The 22,407-nt window shown below is 32.6% G+C and overlaps 1 protein-coding gene across 1 annotated transcript in view; it reads left to right on the forward strand.

The window, feature by feature from the left end:
- The window catches only part of LOC147068400 (potassium voltage-gated channel protein Shaw-like), a 418,216-nt gene that overhangs the window by 384,808 nt on the left and 11,001 nt on the right, over nt 1-22,407 (forward strand). The window contains exon 8 of the mRNA XM_085952982.1: nt 21,689-22,369. Coding sequence (XP_085809108.1) covers nt 21,689-22,369 — 681 coding nt within the window. The remainder of the gene's footprint in view (nt 1-21,688; nt 22,370-22,407) is intronic.

Here is a 22,407-nt window from a genome sequence, read left to right on the forward strand (position 1 = left end):
CCAGTGTTGCCATGTCTACTGAAATTTCAATAGATCAACTGATATTTTTTTTCTAAATTCAAGAAATCTACTGATATTTGTGTTTCTCCGTAAATTAACTGATGATTCTTTTAATAATAAACTTGTAATGATTTACGCATGACCTTTTTTGATGTTATACACTTCTAAATTGACATAAAAAGCATTTTAACTCTACCCAAGAGCGCCATTTTATCCATTAATATCATCATTGCTTACAATAAATTAATATAATTAGTTATTGTTATTCTTATTAGTTTTAAATCATATCTAATAAACCACATTTTTCAAAATCTACTGATATTTTATGAAATCTACTGATTTTTTTGTCAAAATCTACTGAAATTTTAAATTTTGACTTGGCAACACTGGGTTGATCGCATAGTCAGTATTGCCATGTCTATCTACTGAATTTTTAAATTTTGACTTCGCAACACTGTAACCCAGTGTTGCCAATTCAAAATTTAATATTTGCAGTGTTGCCAAGTCAAAATTTAAAAATTCAGTAGATAGACATGGCAACACTGGCTATGCGATCAACCCAGTGTTGTCAAGTCAAAATTTAAAATTTCAGAAGATTTGAAAAATGTGGTTTATTAGATATGATTTAAAACTAATAAGAATAACAATAACTAATTATATTAATTTATTGTAAGCAATGATGATATTAATGGGTAAAATGGCGCTCTTGGGTAGAGTTACAATGCTTTTTATGTCAATTTAGAAGTGTATAACATCAAAAAAGGTCATGCGTAAATCATTTTAAGTTTATTATTAAAAGAATCATCAGTTAATTTACAATTATGGAGAAACACAAATATCAGTAGATTTCTTGAATTTCGAAAAAAAAATCAAGTTCAGTATATTGGCAAAAAATATTAGTTGATCTACTGAAATTTCAGTAGACATGGCAACACTGCTGGGTTGATCGCATAGTCAGTGTTGCCATGTCTACTGGAATTTCATTAGATCTACTGAAATTTTTTTCAGGAAAAGAAGTAATTATGATATTTGTGATGAACAAAAGTCACTTTTTACATGATTTTTTAAAAGACACTTGTAAGATTGTGTCAATATGCACGCTTTCACCAAACACAATCGTTGAATTTTATACATTTTTGTCAATCTACTGATATTTTGAAGAAAAAATCAAAAAATCTACTGAACTTTGAAAATTTTAGTTGGCAACACTGGTTGATACCTTTTAAATATTTTTGGGTTATATAATGAGCTAATTAAATGTTTATAAGTTTGATTGGTTCAAAAAAAATTCATCCAACAGCCGTACAAAAAAAAGGAGACATTAAATTTGGAAATATTATTCCTTGGTTATGTTAAAACATCGATATTTCGTGCGCCCGCGTTTCAATGAAATGGTCAGTTTTAATCGGAATTCGTATAAATGTTATTGTTTATTTGAATAATTGTAGTTATCTACGGGTACTTGTTATAAATGTGAGTTATTATATAGTGCTGTGCATTTTTAAATCATTGTAAGACGTAAATAATATCACCTGTGACCTGTGAAACAACAAATGACGGATGTTACCTAGTTTTTAAAAGTGATTTTTTTGTGACTGTGTTAAGTTTTACAAAATTGTGCTCACTTCAAATTGTAGTTACTCGAATGCATCTGATAAGTAAATATGTGGTGTGAGTCAATTGAAATACCGTAATTTAGTATACATAGCATGATAAATACGCGCAGTGTCAAAAGACTTCCTTTCCGTCAGAGGTGTAGAAACTTAACTTAAACAAAGAACTTAATTCATAAAAATTTAAATAAATCAGTTCTAATATGTTTATCGGTTTATCTTATTATGATTAGTTTGTGAAAATCGATTGTATATATCGGTTACAACGCATTTTAAATTTAAAGCGGGCATCTTTGGTTAGTCGGTTTGAGTGTTGCAAACATTGTGAAAAAATAAATTCCCGACATAATCAGTTGTCAATAAAGTGGCGTGTCGCTGAAAAATGTATCGGGATATGCATAAAAATCACCGATATCGGGTGGAATTTCGTCAAACGGCTGTCAACTATGGTTTACCGATATTTCACGATCCGAGAGCCGATTTTTCATTTAAACCTATTGGAAATGACGAATAAGGCACACAATCGCTCGCAAAAACGGGCAAAGCTGTAGGATAATAATATATAGGAGACTAGCTGAGCCAGCTGGCTGTCGCCAGTCTGTCTCGCTAGGTCTTGCAGACGGCTTGCCGGTGTTGGATTTTAATATAATTGTGAAGTATGCATAGATGGCGCCATAGTTTTCTCTTCGGGATGGGTTTTTTATTCACGTCAGACAGTTTGACATTTCGCTGATAGTAGTAGAATGAGGTTGCGGAATCCTTCATCCAGCAGTGGATTGATCCTAGTTGATGACGATGATGATAACGATATGAGTATGTAGACAAATATAATATCACCAATTTTGATAAATACAGCAATTCAAATGACAGATAGGAGTAGAATATGGGTAGGGAGGCCTTTATCCAGCAGTGGATTGGATCAGGTCAATGGTGACGATAACGATATTAATATGTAGATAAATATAATATCACCGATTTTGATAAATACAGCAATTCAAATGACAGAAAGGAATAGAATCAGGCTAGGGAACTCTTCATCCAGCAGTGAATTGATCCTAGTTGATGATGATGATGATAACGATATGAATATGTAGATAAATACAATTTCACCGGTTTTGATAAATACAGCAATTCAAAAGACAGAAAGGAGTAGAATCAGGCTAGGGAGCCCTTTATCCAGCAGTGGATCGCTTCAGGTCGATGACGATAATGACAATATGAATATGTGGATAAATATAATATCACCGATTTTGATAAATACAGCAATTAAAATGCAGAAAGGAATAGAATCAGGCTAGGGAGGCCTTAATCCAGCAGTGGATTGGTTCAGGTCGATGTCGATAAGGATGATATAAATAGGTATAGTATCACAAATTCGTTTAACTGCTAGTAGTAGAATCAGGTTGCGGAACCCTTCATCCAGCAGTGGATTGATCCTAGTTGATGATGATGATGATAACGATACAAATATGTAGATAAATATAATATCTCCGATTTTGATAAATACAGCAATTCAAATGACAGAAAGGAGTAGAATCAGGGTAGGGAGGCCTTTATCCAGCAGTGAATTGGTTCAGGTCGATGATTATGATGACGATATGAATATGAGGATAAATATTATAATATCACCGATTTTGATAAATACAGGAATTCAAATGACAGAAAGGAATAGAATCAGGCTAGGGTGGCCTTTATCCAGCAGTGGATTGATTCTGGTTGATAATGATTTAAATAATATGTATAACACAAATTATTGTTGAATACCTTTTAAATATTTTTGGGTTATATAAGCTAATTGAATGTATATAAGTTTCATTGGTTTATAAAATTTTCATTTAACAGCCATAAAAAAATGTTACGTTATCAAATTTTGAAATAATATTCTATGGTATCCAGTGTTGCCATGTCTACTGAAATTTCAGTAAATCAACTGATATTTTTTTTCGAAATTCAAGAAATCTACTGATATTTGTGTTTCTCCATAATTGTAAATTAATTGATGATTCTTTTAATAATAAACTTGTAATGATTTACGCATGTCCTTTTTTGATGTTATACACTTCTAAATTGACATAAAAAGCATTGTAACTCTACCCAAGAGCGCCATTTTACCCATTAATATCATCATTGCTTACAATAAATTAATATAATTAGTTTTTGTTATTCTTATTAGTTTTAAATCATATCTAATAAACCACATTTTTCAAAATCTACTGATATTTTATGAAATCTACTGATTTTTTTGTCAAAATCTACTGAAATTTTAAATTTTGATTGGCAACACTGGGTTGATCGCATAGTCAGTGTTCCCATATCTATCTACTGAATTTTTAAATTTTGACTTGGCAACACTGCAACCCAGTGTTGCCAATTCAAAATTTTAAATTTCGTAGATTTTTACAAAAAATTCAGTAGATTTCATAAAATATCAGTAGATTTTGAAAATGTGGTTTATTAGATATGATTTAAAACTAATAAAAATAACAATAACTAATAATATTAATTTACTGTAAACAATGATGATATTAATGGGTAAAATGGCGCTCTTGGGTAGAGTTACAATGCTTTTTATGTCAATTTAGAAGTGTATAACATCAAAAAAGGTCATTCGTAAATCATTTCATGTTTATTATTAAAAGAATCATCAGTTAATTTACAATTATGGAGAAACACAAATATCAGTAGATTTCTTGAATTTCGAAAAAAAATCAAAAATTCAGTATATTGGCAACACTGCTGGGTTGATCGCATAGTCAGTGTTGCCATGTCTATCTACTGAATTTTTAAATTTTGACTTGGCAACACTGGGTTGATTGCATAGTCAGTGTTGCCATATCTACTGGAATTTCATTAGATCTACTGAAATTTTTGTCAGGAAAAGAAGTAAATATTTGTGATGAACAAAAGTCACTTTTTACATGATTTTTTAAAAGACACTTGTAAGATTGTGTCAATATGCACGCTTTCACCAAACACAATCGTTGAATTTTATACATGTTTGTCAATCTACTGATATTTTGAAGAAAAAATCAAAAAATCTACTGAACTTTGAAAATTTTAGTTGGCAACACTGGTTGATACCTTTTAAATATTTTTAGGTTATATAATGAGCTAATTAAATGTATATAAGTTTGATTGGTTCAAAAAAAATTTATTCAACAGCCGTACAAAAAAAAAGTGACATTAAATTTGGAAATATTATTCCTTGGTTATGTTAAGGGGGGACATGCTCGTCGAAGGTCAAAATTGAGTTTTTATTGTATATTCAAACCATGATCCTGGACACTCCTTAAACGTTGTAGATGATCTTTTTATATAATTTTGAAGCCTTATTATTCTTTATAGTTATTTTAAACATTTGATGACTGCATGAAGTATTTTTGTTACATAAAATAGTATTCTTTTAAACCTCTCGCTCTAATGTTTTAGAATATAGTCATATTTCGGTACATAGCTGTGCAGTGGTGTTAAGATTTTTTACATTTATTAATTTTTAAACGCATTTATAAAACCATTAGCATAATTTATTACGAGATAATTTTTGTAAAATATTCACGATAAAAAATTGTATTGATAATCTCTGTGATCCCAAATTTGACAAGAATTAGGCATTTTATTATTCAAAAAATCGGCAAGATTAACACATATCAAGATGATTCTAAAGATATTTATTATAAGCTATGTTTTTGACCATTCAAGTGTGATAAACATCTTATGAATAATGATTGCTTTATAATAATTATTGACCTAAGAATAAGGTAGTGTTTTTTTGAAATACGCCATTTCTTTTGTCATTCCCTAGTGGTTAAGCTACAACATACGGCCGTAGCCATAAATTGACAAACTTTAATTGAAGTAGGGAGTAAAATGATATTGACGCGCGTGTTTGAACATGTACCGTTTAAAAAAAAATAAAAAAAAATTCGGTTAGGTACATGTTCAAACACGCGCGTTAACATAATTTTACTCCCTACTTTAATTATAGTTTGTCATTTTATGGCTACGGCCGTATGTTGTAGTTTAACCACTAGGGAATGACAAAAGAAATGGCGTATTTTAAAAAAACACCACCTTCTTCTTAGGTCAATAATTATTATAAAGCAATCATTATTCATAAGATTTTTATCACACTTAAATGGTCAAGGACATAGCTTATAATAAATATCTTTAGAATCATCTTCAAATGTGTTAATCTTGCCGATTTTTTGAATAATAAAATGCCTAATTCTTGTCAAATTTGGGATCACAGAGATTATCAATATAATTTTTTATCGTGAATATTTTACAAAAAATATCTCGTAATAAATTATACTAATGATTTTATAAATGCGTTTAAAAATTAATAAATGTAAAAAATCTTAACACCGCTGCACAGTTCTGTACCGAAATATGACTATATTCTAAAACATTAGAGCGAGAGGTTTAAAAGAATACTATTTTATGTAACAAAAATACTTCATGCAGTCATCAAATGTTTAAAATAACTATAAAGAATAATAAGGCTTTAAAATTATATAAATAGATTATCTACAACGTTTAAGGAGTGTCCAGGATCATGGTTTGAAAATACAATAAAAACTCAATTTTGACCTTCGACGAGCATGTCCCCCCTTAAAACGCCGATATTTCGTGCGTCCGCGTTTCAATGAAATGATCAGTTTTAATCGGAATTCGTATGAATGTTATTGTTTATTTGAATAATTATAGTTATCTACGGGTACTTGTTATAAATGTGACTTATTATATAGTGCTGTGCATTTTTAAATCATTGTGAGACGTAAATAATATCACCTGTCGTTTTTTACATGAACAACAAATGACGGATGGTACCTATTTTTTAAAAGTGATTTTTTTGTGACTGTGTTAAGTTTTACAAAATTGTGCTCACTTCAAATTGTAGTTACTCGAATGCATCTGATAAGTAAATATGTGGTGTGAGTCAATTGAAATACCGTAATTTAGTATACATAGTGTGATAAATACACGCAGTGTCAAAAGACTTCCTTTCCGTCAGAGGTGTAGAAACTAAACTTAAACAAAGAACTTAATTCATAAAAATTTAAATAAATCAGTTCTAATATGTTTATCTGTTAATCTTATTATGATTAGTTTGTGAAATTTGATTGTATATATCGGTTAAAACGCATTTTAAATTTAAAGCGGCCATCTTTGGTTAGTCGGTTTGAGTGTTGCAAACATTGTGAAAAAATAAATTCCCGACATAATCAGTTGTCAATAAAGTGGCGTGTCGCTGGAAAATGTATCGGGAAATGAATAAAAATCACCGATTCGGGTGGAATTTCGTCAAACGGCTGTCAACTATGGTTTACCGATATTTCACGATCCGAGAACCGATTTTTCATTTAAACCTATTGGACATGACGAATAAGGCACACAATCGCTCGCAAAAACGGGCAAAGCTGTAGGATAATAATATATAGGAGACTAGCTGAGCCAGCTGGCTCTCGCCAGTCTGTCTCGCTAGGTCTTGCTGACGGCTTGGCGGTTTTGGATATTAATATAATTGTGAAGTATGCATAGGCGGCGCCATAATTTTCCCTTCGTCATAGATTTTCATTCACCTCAGACAGTTTGATATTTCGCTGATTTGTCAGTTTTACGATTTGCAAGTCGTCACTGCCAATATAAATTCGGGGTCATATGCGTAGTCTATTCTGGAGTCTGGCCTTTACAATATCGTCTGACACCACTTCAGACTGATAGGTCTAGCAGAACAGCTGGCAATCGCCGATTGCTACTACTGACATTTTAATTGAATATACCTAATATGTTAAGATATTGCACTTTCTCATTCATTCTTATTTATTTTCGTTAAACTAAGAACATACATTACACGTCATGTTGTTGGTTAGTTTTTTATAATTCATTAAACCCTGCCTAAACCAAACAATAGTAGTTAAAATATTATTCTATCTATTAAATATCCAAAATGATATATGATTTAATGGCATAATTTTAAATTTTTTATAGACAGATGCGTATTATGGCTTGGTTTCTCAGGGTTTAATTGAATTTAAAAAACTAACCAACAACATGACGTGTAATGAATGTTCATAGTTTAACGAAAATAAATATGAATGAATGAGAACACTATCTGTAAATTGTAGTCTTAGTTCAATGTAAATAAATACGTATAACTAACAACGTTTAGTCTGTACTATCTATGGTGGATCCACCCTACCTCCACCCATCGCCACTGCAGGATAGTCTTATTTTTCATACATTTAGATTATTGCGATATAATACGTTTTATTTATTCAATGGGATCACCTTAGATTGCACCCACTATTTCTTATAATAAGTCTTTTAAGATACTCGTAATTACCACTCTGAAGGGGTGTGTCCATATGCTTTGCTTAGGAGCAAAAATGGTACTTTATTTTAAAATTCGTAAGTTCTTAATATACTAATGAATAAATTTCAACATGCTAAAATCATTGTACAAAAATGGAAAAAGAAACATTTAGGTACTTGTAATTGTACCTAATTGTGTCGTATAAAGGTCATAATCGACTATATTTGACTATAAGTATATATTTCACTTAGAAGAAATAAAAGATGAAATAGCAAACAACATGCATAATATCATTATCAAAAGAAACATTATTGCAATTTAATTTTTATTAATATTAATAGTTACTAATGATATAAAAGAAGAAGAAAGGTTACTGTAATTTTATATGTAATTATTATTATAAAATATATACCTAAACATTATTAATGTTTAATTACTTGTATTAAACGTCACATGAATTTCATTTACCAACGAAATGTAAAAATAATACAATTATTACTGAATTACGATAACTACCTATCTATTTTATATGGAAGTGTGTGATACTTCGACGTTGATCTGACAATAGTATCTATCTGACATTTATAGTCAATTTTTCAGGGGGTTCAAAAAACTGTTTTTGTCGGTATCAGTATTATTTTTATTTTTCAAGTGAAATGATTTAAAATTAGTACTAAAACAGTCATTTAAAGATGTATGAAAATTGTAATGTCATAATAAAATAAATCACGCAGATAGATAATATTTCTTTTTAGTTTCTAGACACTTCGATGCAGATAGACACTATTTTCCACGTCAAATTTGAGCATTTTAGGATTTTTTTCGTAGAACAATAATATTTCTAATCGATTCGTCACCATTTTGTACAAAATACACCAATAACCTAGAATTTGCCAAAACTGCAGATAGATACTATTGTTAGATCACAGTCGACTTACTATAATATTGAGAAGAGCGTAATATGTACCTATATAATGTAGTTTCTTATTTATTAAGTCTGAAATTATTCAATTTATTGATGGAATTATTAAAATTATCTTCATCTTACAATAAATGTCTTGATTGAAATTGATTATTTATGGGTGCTAATAGAAATGTCACATTTTTTCGATTACTTATTCCTGCAAATTCTAAATTTGAAATCTGGTACGTCAAATGAACTTGTTTTGCGAAAGAAAACAAATGACAATCTAAGTCAATTAGTTTGACAGATAAAAAGCAGTGACATGGTCTTAGATTATATTTTCGTAGTAATTAGTGAGGAAAGATGTATTTATTTCTTGTAGCACGCCAATGTGCTACTTACAGATTTGAATAGTTTGGTGGAACATTAATTCTGATTTGTGAAATATAAAAAGTATTAAGTGACAATATAATCAATTTGCCGTAGATGGCTAGCAAGATGAGGTGAAGATGGTGACGGATGTAAAACGCGATTTAAAAATGATTTTATCTGTGATTGTGTCGAGTTTTATCAGATTGTGCCCGATTCAAATGGAAGTAGATTCGGGACTCCAAAAATTGAAGTGAATTCCTTTAATAATCAACAAAGTGGTATTTAAATAAAAAAGTTGACGTATTTTCCCAAATTTCTTAATATAATAATATATAGGAGATAATAATATATAGGAGATTATTTTGATAAGTTCTCTCAAATTCACGTTAGAATTTTTAAAATATCGTCTTCGTTTTAATGTTATTTTTATTAATGAACATCGATTGTCCTCGATAATAAAAATATGTATAACTTGACGTCCTTTTTATTTTATAGAAACAGGGTTTTACTGTAAGTAAAGGTTTGGTTTTTTTTCATGTATATAGGTATGTATATTAATTATGAACTTGTAAAATTGTAAATTATAGTTTTATAAAAGTTGATTTAACAATCTCTAAGCGCCTTTGCGGCAAATATAAAATTTTCATCTGGCCCCTGCAGGCAAACATTGAAATACACAATATGCCCCAGTAGTTGTATGGGAAAACTGCATGCTATACATTCTTATATTGTAGATACTTTCCACGGAACATTATATTACTGTAACACAGAAGAACTAGTGTATGCATGAGTCCTTTATTTTCATTCTAGAGAACAGTTTTCCCACGCGAATTATACTATTGAAAATAAAAACAATTTCAGTGTACATACGTACAATCTCTACTGTGGCTTTGTAGTATTATGATCAGACTTTATATTTTTAAATGTTCATACTCTCATGATTCGAATACTTTATATAGGATAATCGTTACCACTGTTTAATTATATTTTTATATTCATAACTTAATATAAGTATTAGTCACTTGATAATTAATTACTATATTTGATGATTTTGTAGAATGAGTATATTATATATCCATATTTGAATAGGTATATATTTGGTAAATATTTTGCTCGTGATTACAAATCCATATTTAGTTAATACCTGAATGGTTAATTAACATTGTCTATCTAATCGGATTGATTGATTGAAATTATGTGGATTAAATAGGTACTAGATAAATTATCTAGCGATTGTCTATTCTGTCAGTCTCATCTCCAAATAGCCTTATGTTAGTATGCGTTCAATTATAATATATTTTGTTTGTAAATACATAATATAATATATGTAATAAATTTATATTGTGATGGATATTTGTGTCGTCCCCCATGATAAGAGTAGTAACTATAATTATGTGTTTTTACAGTGGCTTTAGATATGGAAAAAAGAACAGTAAATTCAATTTAATATACAAATGTGTTCAGTTCTAATCCGACTGTAAATAACCACTCGATTACTAAATATCAACATTCCCGTCGTCTCTGAGTAAGTAAAATTAGATTTCAAATGATTTTAGTTCCAATCCGACTGTACCTAATTATCATTTGGTTACTTAACATCAACATTTCCGACGTTCCGACAAGAAAACTGAACTTTGAAAGACATTTCCTTGCGACATCGTAAATAACATCTGAAGAATATCAAAGACGATCTGACTTCACTTTACGTAATATGAGAAATACATCCAAAAATATTTTCTCGTGATCGTTTTCAAAACGAAAACTATGCTCATCGATAATGTATGAAAGTAGTTGCTTGAAAATGTGCATTGCTGAAAAATATTATGCAGTTTCGTGAGGAATTTTCTGAAATTTACATATTTATTACATATCTTGCCATTAAATATATTTTCTCATTTCATTCAGACAACATTAATAAATATATATTACTTAACATAATATTACATCTTGCATTCCGCTTTACTTGTTATTATAGATATGTATGGTCTGCGAAGTTGAAATATGGACACTAATGGAACGGACCATTAGAAAACCGGAGACTTTCGATCAAGGTCGACCATATTTAGGCTGTGGTACTGAATTGCGAATTGCAATAGTTGTGTTCGTTATTGATTATATTCGAATGCAATACGGTAACCTGTTCGAAATAAATTTAGATTTTCGATTGCATATTTCATTTAAACTTTTATCATTTATTGCAATATACATTACTCTTACAAACAATCTACCATATTGTGACTTAGTAACTGTGATTAGTGTACTATGAGGATATTATGGGCTGATTACATCGCCAATATGAAGGATTCAGGATCACTCAACCACAATTCGCAGAAAGCTTGCATAGAATTTTATTTACTTAGGTAATTATAATTTACTTTAGCTCATAATGCAGGGAACGGTTAGTAGAGACGTATGCAGAATGAGGTTTTATTGGCACCGTAAGTGGCTAAGTCCAAGGCATTAGTAATCATTATCACTAAAAGGAGAAGATTATTCATGAGCCGCAGTGGAGTAGTGAACTGAAAACCACCTTTAGACATATTATGGGTAAAATTAACACGCTATTTCTCTAATATGCAATAACTGGCCAACGAGCATTTAGATTTCGCAAAGAAGAATTTCATGCGCAAAGATCGCACACTATCTAACTATAACTTTAGCTTAATTACAGATACATATTTCATATTATACTTGTGTGTTTATTTGTTGGTTCAATTTCTAACGTAAATGAATTTCTTCGTGCATTTCAATTTATATAGCGGTGCTCAGTTAACCGTCGGCGTCGTCCAGTTGGCAGCGTCTAGTTGGCGTGTCGGCAAAACATTCCGAGCCCAATGAGTAGGGCGAATTGCAGACAAAACTAGTTATATAATTTTGAATAACTTGTTTTCTTCAATGCAAAATTCAGGGCTCAGACAAATTGTATAGAAATGTGAGATTACATACAATGTAAGTAAAATGCACTCGCTCAGCAGCCCGGCAGTAATGCCGGTATTATAATATGAAAGTAGATTAAATGTACCAAGAGACCATTGCATATTATATGACAACTGCCATTGTTTGAAGAGGGATGAATAAAAGCCAGATTCTGGTAAAATTCTCTTAGGATTATTATCTCGCTATGTCCATTAAACGAGATACGTTCAGCTCAAAATATCCATTAGAATGAAAAAGTTTTCCACTAACCTTCAAAAATTTGTGTTTAATAATTTTGATAATAAAATAATCGTTTAAAATAAACTTAAATACGTTCATTCACTCGGCTGGTTAAAAAGAATACGTGTTGATTAAATTATTTTTTATTCATATTTATATTATCTATGATTGATTTTATTAAAAATAACTCATTTTGAAAACTCAGAACCTACTAGAAAAATTTTTAGAAAAATTTCAACCGAACGATATTCGAACCTTTCACTGTCCGTATGAGTGCTCTTACCCATTAAGCTGACGAATCATCTTTCATTCTATAAATTACTACCTAGAAAAAATACCAGATGACGGTGCCACCTGTCAACACTTCAGTTCTGCAACAGACACTATTACCGAGAAATTAGATTTATCCCATCCCGTAATCTCAATTTGAATCGAGCACATTCTTAATGAAATTTACATTTTCAGAAATTTATCAGTTTTACGATAACAATAAATTTCAGCAACACGTGCTCGCAATTTTTAAATGACTGTAGACATCCAAATCAATATTTACCAGCGACGTGTACGACAAATATTTAATTCAGCCGTATAAATTCTATTTTACTCGAACGCATATTGCAGAGATATAAGCGTGCTGAATGCTTTCTCACTCGCACTTACGGTTCGTTTTTATGCAGGCCTTGATACTAATAGTATATTTTATAGGTGGCGTTAGGTCACAAGTGCTATGTCGAAAGTTTTTGTTAATCCTACAATATTTGAAATATTGATCCCTGTTTCGCACTTTAAACTCATCCTAACTATCCGACGATCTTCTTCTTCTTTCACCCTGTCACGTCCCAACATTGGGGCATAGGGCAAGCACAAGTTGGCGCCACTTCCCTCGGTCCATCGCCAACTCCTGTGCCTCCCGCCATGTCAGACCTGCAGCACGTAGGTCGCTTTTGTAGCATCGCTGCAGGGTGAGGGAGGGCCGGCCACGGCGACGGAACCCTTGAGGCTGTGCCACAAGGGTACGAAGTGCCGCACTCTTTGGCGGCATCCGGAATACATGTCCCAGCCACGTGAATCGTCTCTTCGTGATAACTTCAATCACCGAAGGCTGTTGTGTCTGCTCACGAACTCGGATATTTGTAACGCGGTCGTACCAATGTACCCCTAAGATTCTGCGGAGACATCGATTCTCAAAGCTCAAAAGCCGTGACTCTTGAAGCTTAGTAAGATGCCATGTCTCACAGCCATACAGGAGCACAGGTAGCACGCACGCGTTAAACAAACGACATTTGGTCCTCACAGAATACAGCCTTGACCTCCATGCGACTCCAAGTTGGTTGAACGCAGAGCCCGCCACACCCATGCGGATTCCAAGCTCACTAGAAATACCACCATCATCGGCAACCGTGGCACCCAAGTACTTGAATCTGGACACCAGCTCGACGGGCAGACCAGAAACCCGCAGAGGAGTGTCGGCGTCGATGCAAGCAGCACTGCACATGGATTTGGTCTTAGCGGCATTCAGATGAAGACCCACACGCATCGAGTTCGCGGCTAGCCTGTTCACGGTCACCTCCAACCTCTCGATCGTCGAGTCAAACACGACTGCGTCGTCTGCATACTCCAAGTCGCACAGTCTTTCTTCGCATAGATCGCTTGTGTCATCATTATGTAGGCGTATCCCACTGTCGGGGCAAACCGTCTTACGCATTATGAAATCCATCATGATGATAAAAAGAAAGGGTGCAAGTACACATCCTTGCTTGACTCCTGACGTGATTTCAAAGAGGTCAGAGGATGTTCCGGCTGCTCTCACGCGACACTCTGTATTGGTGTAGAGAGCACTTATCACGGCGACCAGTTTCCGTGGGACACCATATCCTAGCAGAATTTGCCACAGAGATTCACGATGAGGACTGTCAAATGCCTTTTCATAGTCCACGAAGCAGCAGGCGACAGGTATATTCATCTCTTGGTACTGTTGCAGAAAGCTTCGAAGAGTTGAAATATGCTCTGAGCAGGACTTCCCCGGGACAAATCCACTCTGCTGCGCACGCAAAACGTCCAGCATGGGACTTCTAATCCTGTACAGGAGAATCTGCGCCAACACCTTCCCGGGAACGCTGAGGAGAGTGATTCCTCTGTAATTATTACAGTCTTGTGGGTTACCCTTTTTGTGCAGAGTAACAACGGTACCATCCCTCCAGGCTTTGGGGCACTGCTCCCTTTCCCACACCTCATGCAGAAGGTCACACAAGGACGGCAATACAGCGCTCAGTCCGCAGAGCAGAAATTCTGCATGGATGCCATCATCTCCAGGAGCTTTCCTGCGCTTCAGTCTTTTGACAGCCTCTTTAACTTCAGCAGTTGTCGGAGGATCTTCGCAGAATCCCGATGCAGTAGTGATTCCGAGGGCAGTGATCTCCGACGGAATATCGAAGGGATGCAATGGAAGTGGGCGATTCAGGACATCACTGAAATGTTGGCGCCATAGCTCCTGGACCTTTGCAGGTTCGGTGACTGTCACTCCGTCAGAGTTGCGTAATGCAGTGACCACTGGACGTTTCTTACCGCAAATTGCTCTGGTGATGCGGAAGAGAGCACTTAGATTATTCTTGCAGGCAGCAGATTCCGCATCCCGAATGAGGTCATCCAGGCGTCGGCGCTTATCGCGGCGGGCAGAACGCTTTACCACGCGGTCCATTGTCTGGTATTCCGCGCTGCGCTGTGGGTTAAATTATAAAGTTAAATATCTAAACTGGGAACTTTAATTCTCGTTTTGAATATTGTACTATATTGTATATTGTACTCGTATTATATTGTTTCATACCGAATTATTGTAAGTAGGTATATAAGCATATTATATTAATTCGCTTGTCAAATATTCCTTACTTAGTCCTATTCTAATATTAAGAAATAGGATATTTATTTTTAAGTATGTACATAAAAAATATATTTCAGTACTTACCCTAATTTCAACTCATTCCACCATTTATTTACCACTGGCATGATATTCAATACCAAAGATATCGTGTTTTAGGTATCTTTGGATCATTATGAGGATGATTATGTTGGTATAGCCCGAAAAGCTGTCAACATAAAAAGCTCAAAATTGTAGATAGAATAAAAAAAAACTCTCCCCAAACCATGCAGGTAAACGGCAATGTAATTATTATAATATAGCTTTAAATTAATATTTTTATTACAAGAAAAACGTGATTTTTCAACCTGATACAGAAATATCATTTAGTATTATAAATCGATGTTTGATTTATTGCATACATACTGTGTCCAGCTTAGTATATTTGAGGAAATCGAATGTGAAAAATTGGAATCGATGAAACTCAAGACAAAGTAGATATGTATTCGAATGAGATAATCAATATCCTTATATCCTATTTGGATAAAGTATATTTTTACAGCATAAAGTTTATACTCAATTTCAGTAAAATGTAGATGTAAAATATGTGTGCACTAATTCATTGAACTATACTTATATTATTTATATGTTATACTTAAACGTAATCTCTTTTCAAATCGTATTGTATCTATTCTTTTGCAGTTCTTTTTAGATTAGAAACCCCTAAAAGAAGATTGCCCGTTTGCCTTTTCGTTTAATCTCCAAAGTTTGTGATCTCTCGAAACAGTTTTTCACAACTTTGGTTTAGTGTTGCTAAGTCTTAGGTGTCAGAGTGGAAAACCTCGAATCAAAACAAACACTGGTCGTGGTATTACAGAGTCTAAGAATTTAGAAACAATCTTGTGGTTTTCGCATGGCTTTCAAAACTAAGCGAGCTCCGCGAAGGTATGTCACGTATAACAAAGTTTTGACACCTGCATACGTCACAGATTACATACAAGTCTTCTTCAGATAATAATTATTGGGTATAATATTACCATACAATTTAATATTTTTCATATTTAGCAAACGTTAAAGCATGGCGATTTAGATTTTTTTCGTAATTTCATAAGTAAGGTGTAATTGCACATAAACAAAAACACACAATACAACAAGCAATCATTAAAACTAATTTGAAGCAAAATATTGCATATATTTTACCGTTTGAGATACTACTCTAAAATAACCTTTAGTAATGTAGTCACCATCTGTGAACGGTTTTCCTCTCTCTACGGTTTCATTGGTCATTATAAAACTTTCACTTATAACAAAATTAGAAAATTGTGTGCAATTATAAAATATAAAACCTTTTTATTGTTAATTCTTCAACAATTATATTTTTATCTCATATTGACATGATGAAAAATAATTTAAGACGGGTATTGTTGCGAAGTTTGATTTTCCCAATCAATATTTCTAAAGAACAGCCCAGGTATACTAAATTAAAGTGACGTCCATATAATTGTGAATGGTCTATATGCTGGATGAAGGCCCTTCCTATCTGTTATATTCTCTTCGATTGTGTCCTTTGCGTTGCCACGTACTTTTACAGTACTTAACTATTTCATCGAGACGATATTGTCATCGGCTTTGTATTTCCACGTCTTGGGTGCAACCCGATGATTAGGTATGTACAGCATTTGTCCAGAATTTTAAATATGTTACTGACTCTTTCCATTTAAGGTTATTAGCTTACATTATTACACCGCAGCTGTGTCCTTTATTCAACTACTTTATTTGTTATTTTGAGGATGCACCTCTCCATACCACGATGTGCAACTCTATATACTGCGTCATCTGATAAGTGATACGGTGTCAAAATTTCATAAAAGACTTGTTTTTCTCTGGTGAAAAAAAAAAATATAGTAAGATATTATATTATTTAGCTCCATCACCTGACATTCATTCTTATTAATGCCAGTAGCCTCTTACAGTTTGCTAGTATTAATAATACCTAATATTATCAGAGTACCAAACCATGAGAGAGACAAACAGTAACAAATAATATTATATAGCTTTTTTTTGTTAGAGGTATTTTTGTTTGTAAATTATCGCATACAGAATATCAGTTACACATTACTTCCGTTTCATTTATTCACAATATTTTTAAGCTATATGAAAATATAATTTTTCTTTATATAATATTATGATATGGTGATATTTATAAAATAAATAATATTTTGAACAGTAAGCGTTCACTCGTATAATATTTTCAAAAAATAAATATTTGTAAATATTGAGTAATAAGAATGTCATGAAAATAAATAAATATATATTTATAAAATGATAAATGTAAAATAAATTGTCAGATATTATAAATAATCTTCAATAGGTAGTTAATTACTTAAAATGGTTATTTTAATTCACATAAATGTGTGATATTTAATTAGTTGTATTTTTACAGTGGCAGTACTTTGTTTGCGGATAGATATTCTGAGTGGGGTTAGGCTGGTTCGCGAGTGTGGGTAGGCGTGGGCTGACGTGGACTAGCGTGGACGCAATGCCGACAAATGGCGTACTTAGGTACTTTTAACGATGGGGTCAAATCGCATTAAAGTTCATCGACGGTTTAATGCCAATAGGCATGTGAACACTGTCCTAGAAGATTCTAATACTATAGCAGTGACAATGTAATACACCTACCCATTTTTCGGTGATGACCGTTTATCTAACATGTATTCATAAATTAGATGAACCATTGATACCATAGTATTTGGTGTAATCTATTTACGATGTTTAACCTTAGCCAAAATAAAATAGTATTATAATAGTATTACAACTTGTTCCATTACGAGTTATATTTTTATGACTTATCAGATGAAAATACAAAAAGCAAAACGCATTGCAAATATTCAATATTCAAAAATAGGTTCGAACAATATTTAAAAAAATTTAATTTTTCATTATGTTATAATATTATGTTACTTGTATAAACCTGTTTTCGTAATGTGCAATATCTTTGTGTATAAATATGAAAAAATTTCAAACATAGCAATCTCGCTTTTCTTTCAAAATACTTGGGAGTCAAATACAGTTAAAGGGTGAAGACCCCCAACGGTGGTTGGGCTGCCGAAGGTGGCCAGGGGCGGAGCCTCACTAGTATAATATACTACCGTAATTATTATTGACTCTGATCAATTCAAGTAGGTACCTAAAATTAACATTACAATGAAACAGAATACCATAACAGTCATGTTCTAATGTCAGTGCTAGTTACGCTTAGTTTATAGTGAATTCGTATAATAATTCATTCTATTTTAATAGCGAGTACGCCATTTGCCGGGCGGTTCGCTACCCTGCGTACCTCTCGCGGCGTATCGATCCCTCCCCTCCCGGCAGCGCCACGTGCGCTACCCTAACCTTTCATAACCTTCCCGCGGTGAAACTTTTACGGAAAAATTAAACTAATTCGATAATCTTGTTGCGAGTGAATGACACCACGCTACGCCCCTGTAGGTAGCTGTAATTTAGGACCATATTTGATGACATATTTTAATGTCAAAGCTTTTCGCTTTGCGACATAGTACACTAATCGATATATTAATCACAGAATGAGACAAGTTTTGTACCTAGATGAAAAGTCTAATACTAAAAATTATCACACACTCTTCTTTCCGAGTTGCAGTTCGTTTGTTGTGGCTTTATTCCAAGCTAAAATATATTATAATATTTTTTATTAGTTTTTTTGCATTAAATATTATATATTATTTAAAATTCTTTAATTTTCATTATATTATAATATAATGTTACTTGTATGGTGTTTACCAATGTCCACTATTAGTCAAGACATGATACGAAACTGTTCGCTTATTGGTAGGGCAAATAAATTGTGGTAAACTGTTTATATAAAATAATGATTGTTGCATACATAAATCATAATATTTAATTAACTATTTTTTATTCAACGAATAATTCACAAGATTTAAGAATGTAACATTCTAATTATTAAACATACATATTTTTTAAGCGTAGTGGTCTTTGTGGATGGGCGCAAAACCCGAGAAATGCAGGTTCGATTCCTGCGGGGTGTCTTACTTTTTCAAAAAAGATTTTTTCCATTGGTTATAATATATTTTCTCAGCAGTGTTTTTTTTTAAATTATGTATGTTCATAATTTGAGCGATATATTCAATCTAAAATCTTCTGAATATAGAGTCGACTTTGGATGTTTACACTAAAAGAATGAGTACTTAATGTTTTTTCTTTCTTCTAAATACGTGGGAATAATACTTTAAAAATGTATTATATTATAATATGAAAGCACTTATTTATATTAATAAATATTTCGTTCAAATGCTGTGATAAAATAAATATCAATCTGACTATGACATGGCTTCAATCAGCTATGCGATATGTTTCTACCTCGAAAATTATTTGAATATACTACCAATACATACTTACATATATTTTAATATTTATAACTGTACTGGTATTTTATACAGTTATAAATATGATAAGTTATAACATTGACACCTCGTATCTGACATTCAACATTTTTGACAGGTTATCAAATTTAATAAAAACAAAAATACAGATCACATTAAAATATAAACAATAAAATTATTGTTTTACTAAGCATATATTTTTTTAATTCATTTGCTAGTTTTTTTTTATAACATTTTAACTCCTTCCTGTCAAAAATGTTGAATATCAGATAGGTACGAGGTATCAATGTTATGCCATCGATAATCATGTTATTCCGTAGTATATACTCAACATCGCATTTGCATTGAACGATTCGATCAAATGATTAAAATACAATATATTATTATTATTATCATCATCAGCCTTGGTCGATCAAGACCTACCCCAGCTTCTTCCACTCTTTTCGGTCCCTAATTAAAGACAGTCATAGCCATTGTAATGTATTATCAAGAACGTACATGGCGTATAAAGATCCAAAATAAAACATTTAAGATATCTTTAGAATTAAAGGCTAAACCATCTGTTATCTTTGTAGGAAATATGTATACATCATTATAATAGCCTAAAATTCAGAATCGACATCTCATAATTACCAAAATCTATTAATAACATATAAAAATATTATTTTTATCGTCGTGGTTCTATAATTAAGAATATAACCATATATTGTTTCAGAAGTATAGTGGATAATTGATTGCTAAATAGAAATAGTGGCTGCTTAATTCAGCCATTGTCGTGTTATATACATTAAGTATATACATCATACATGGTTATATATTCTTCAAAATGTAAAGAATAAATAGTTTTACTGGATTAATATATTTTATTGAGTCCTTTCATGAAAATAATAAAGTTATCATATCCGTGGTTATTGGCTTCTTATTCGCGCTAATTGAATTCTGTTATTTCTCGCTGCAATTTGATTTCTATATTTTACGAAAAAATCAGACCATTTCATCAAATACAAAAGATCACGATTACCATTGTTGTGAAAATTAACTAGAAGATTGAATATTTTGTGGTAATTATTAAGATATCAATTTACTTGTTAATTTGTTTTTCTCGTTGAAAATTAAATTATAATTAATTCATCAAAATACCTCGAAAAACATTTTCATAAAATTTTGATCTAAGATTTGTCGAATTAATTTATTTGTGCCCTAAATAATATCTCCAGTGCATATTAATGATTTTTCAACATAAATCACGGTTAATATTGTTTATTGCTTAATTTTACTGATCCGTCAGAAACTAGTTCAGCTCATTCATGTGTCGGCAACCTTTTTCAACATCGAGTATTTTTTCATGATGCTAATTTTACATAACTGGGAGCGTAGAGAAACCCTGACAAGTTGAAGCATGTGACATAAAAGTGGCATTCGTAATAAAATACTTACTTAAACGTTATAAAGTATAATAAAATAATTAATAAAAGTCAAAACATATTTCGAGTGCATTTACCATAATATTATTTCACTGATAACGAATGAGATACAAATGTGAGTAAAAATACAGTCCAAATGAATCTTATCATTTAAAACAGTTAGGTTAGGTATCACAAAAGTATAAAAACTAACATAAATAATTGTATACAACTAGGTTTTTTTTTAAATTCATCCATTGACTAATCAAAAATTAATTCACTGGCCATATATTTCTTTTTAGCCATGTCCGATCCTATGGGCATCCACAGAGTGGAGGTTTGTATTAACAGATTTGGTTTTAACGAGAAATGGATGTCAGTCACTTGCTAAACCTATTAGGTCCATACTCTGGCTCATACATAAATTGAAAAACAATATGTGTACTTGCCAGACCCAGGATTCGAGCTTGAGACGCACGACGCCATATTCCGACGCTTAAGCTGCCATCATGGGTGTATATTGCTAACCCCAAAAGAAATTTCACAACAAAAATTTAACAAAAATCCTACCTAACACTGTGTTATCGTTTTACAAAATATTGTATGTAAATCAGTAGATTCATTGTTGATTTTCTTTTTATTCCAGATCATCGGTGTGATATCAGTGTTCTTCATCTGCGTTTCAATCCTGTCGTTTTGTCTTAAAACGCATCCAGACATGCGAGTACCCGTCATCAGAAACATCACCGTGAAGACAGCCAACCAGAGCAGAGGCTGGGTCCTCGACAAGACGCAGACGAACGCTCACGTAGCGTTCTTCTACATCGAGTGCGTCTGCAATGCGTGGTTCACCCTGGAGATCCTCGTGCGTTTCATATCATCGCCAAACAAGTGCGAGTTCATCAAATCATCAGTTAACATAATAGACTACATAGCCACGTTGAGTTTTTACATCGATCTGATATTACAAAAGTTCGCGTCGCATTTAGAGAATGCTGACATTTTGGAATTCTTCTCGATAATTAGGATAATGCGACTGTTCAAACTCACCAGGCATTCTTCCGGGTTGAAAATTCTCATACAAACGTTCAGAGCATCTGCCAAGGAGCTGACTCTCTTGGTGTTCTTCCTGGTGCTCGGTATTGTGATCTTCGCAAGTTTGGTGTACTACGCGGAGAGAATACAGGCTAATCCTCACAACGACTTCAACAGCATACCGCTGGGTCTGTGGTGGGCTCTGGTCACCATGACGACGGTCGGCTATGGAGACATGGCGCCCAAGACTTACGTGGGAATGTTTGTGGGGGCGCTTTGTGCACTTGCGGGGGTAAGTTTTTTTTATTATTTCAATATTCTCACGCGACC

This window comes from Rhyacophila brunnea, unplaced genomic scaffold (genome assembly GCF_057557595.1).
Source record: "Rhyacophila brunnea isolate RB1 unplaced genomic scaffold, BYU_Rbru_1.0 scaffold_3, whole genome shotgun sequence".
In the NCBI taxonomy this organism is placed as follows: Eukaryota; Metazoa; Arthropoda; class Insecta; order Trichoptera; family Rhyacophilidae; genus Rhyacophila; species Rhyacophila brunnea.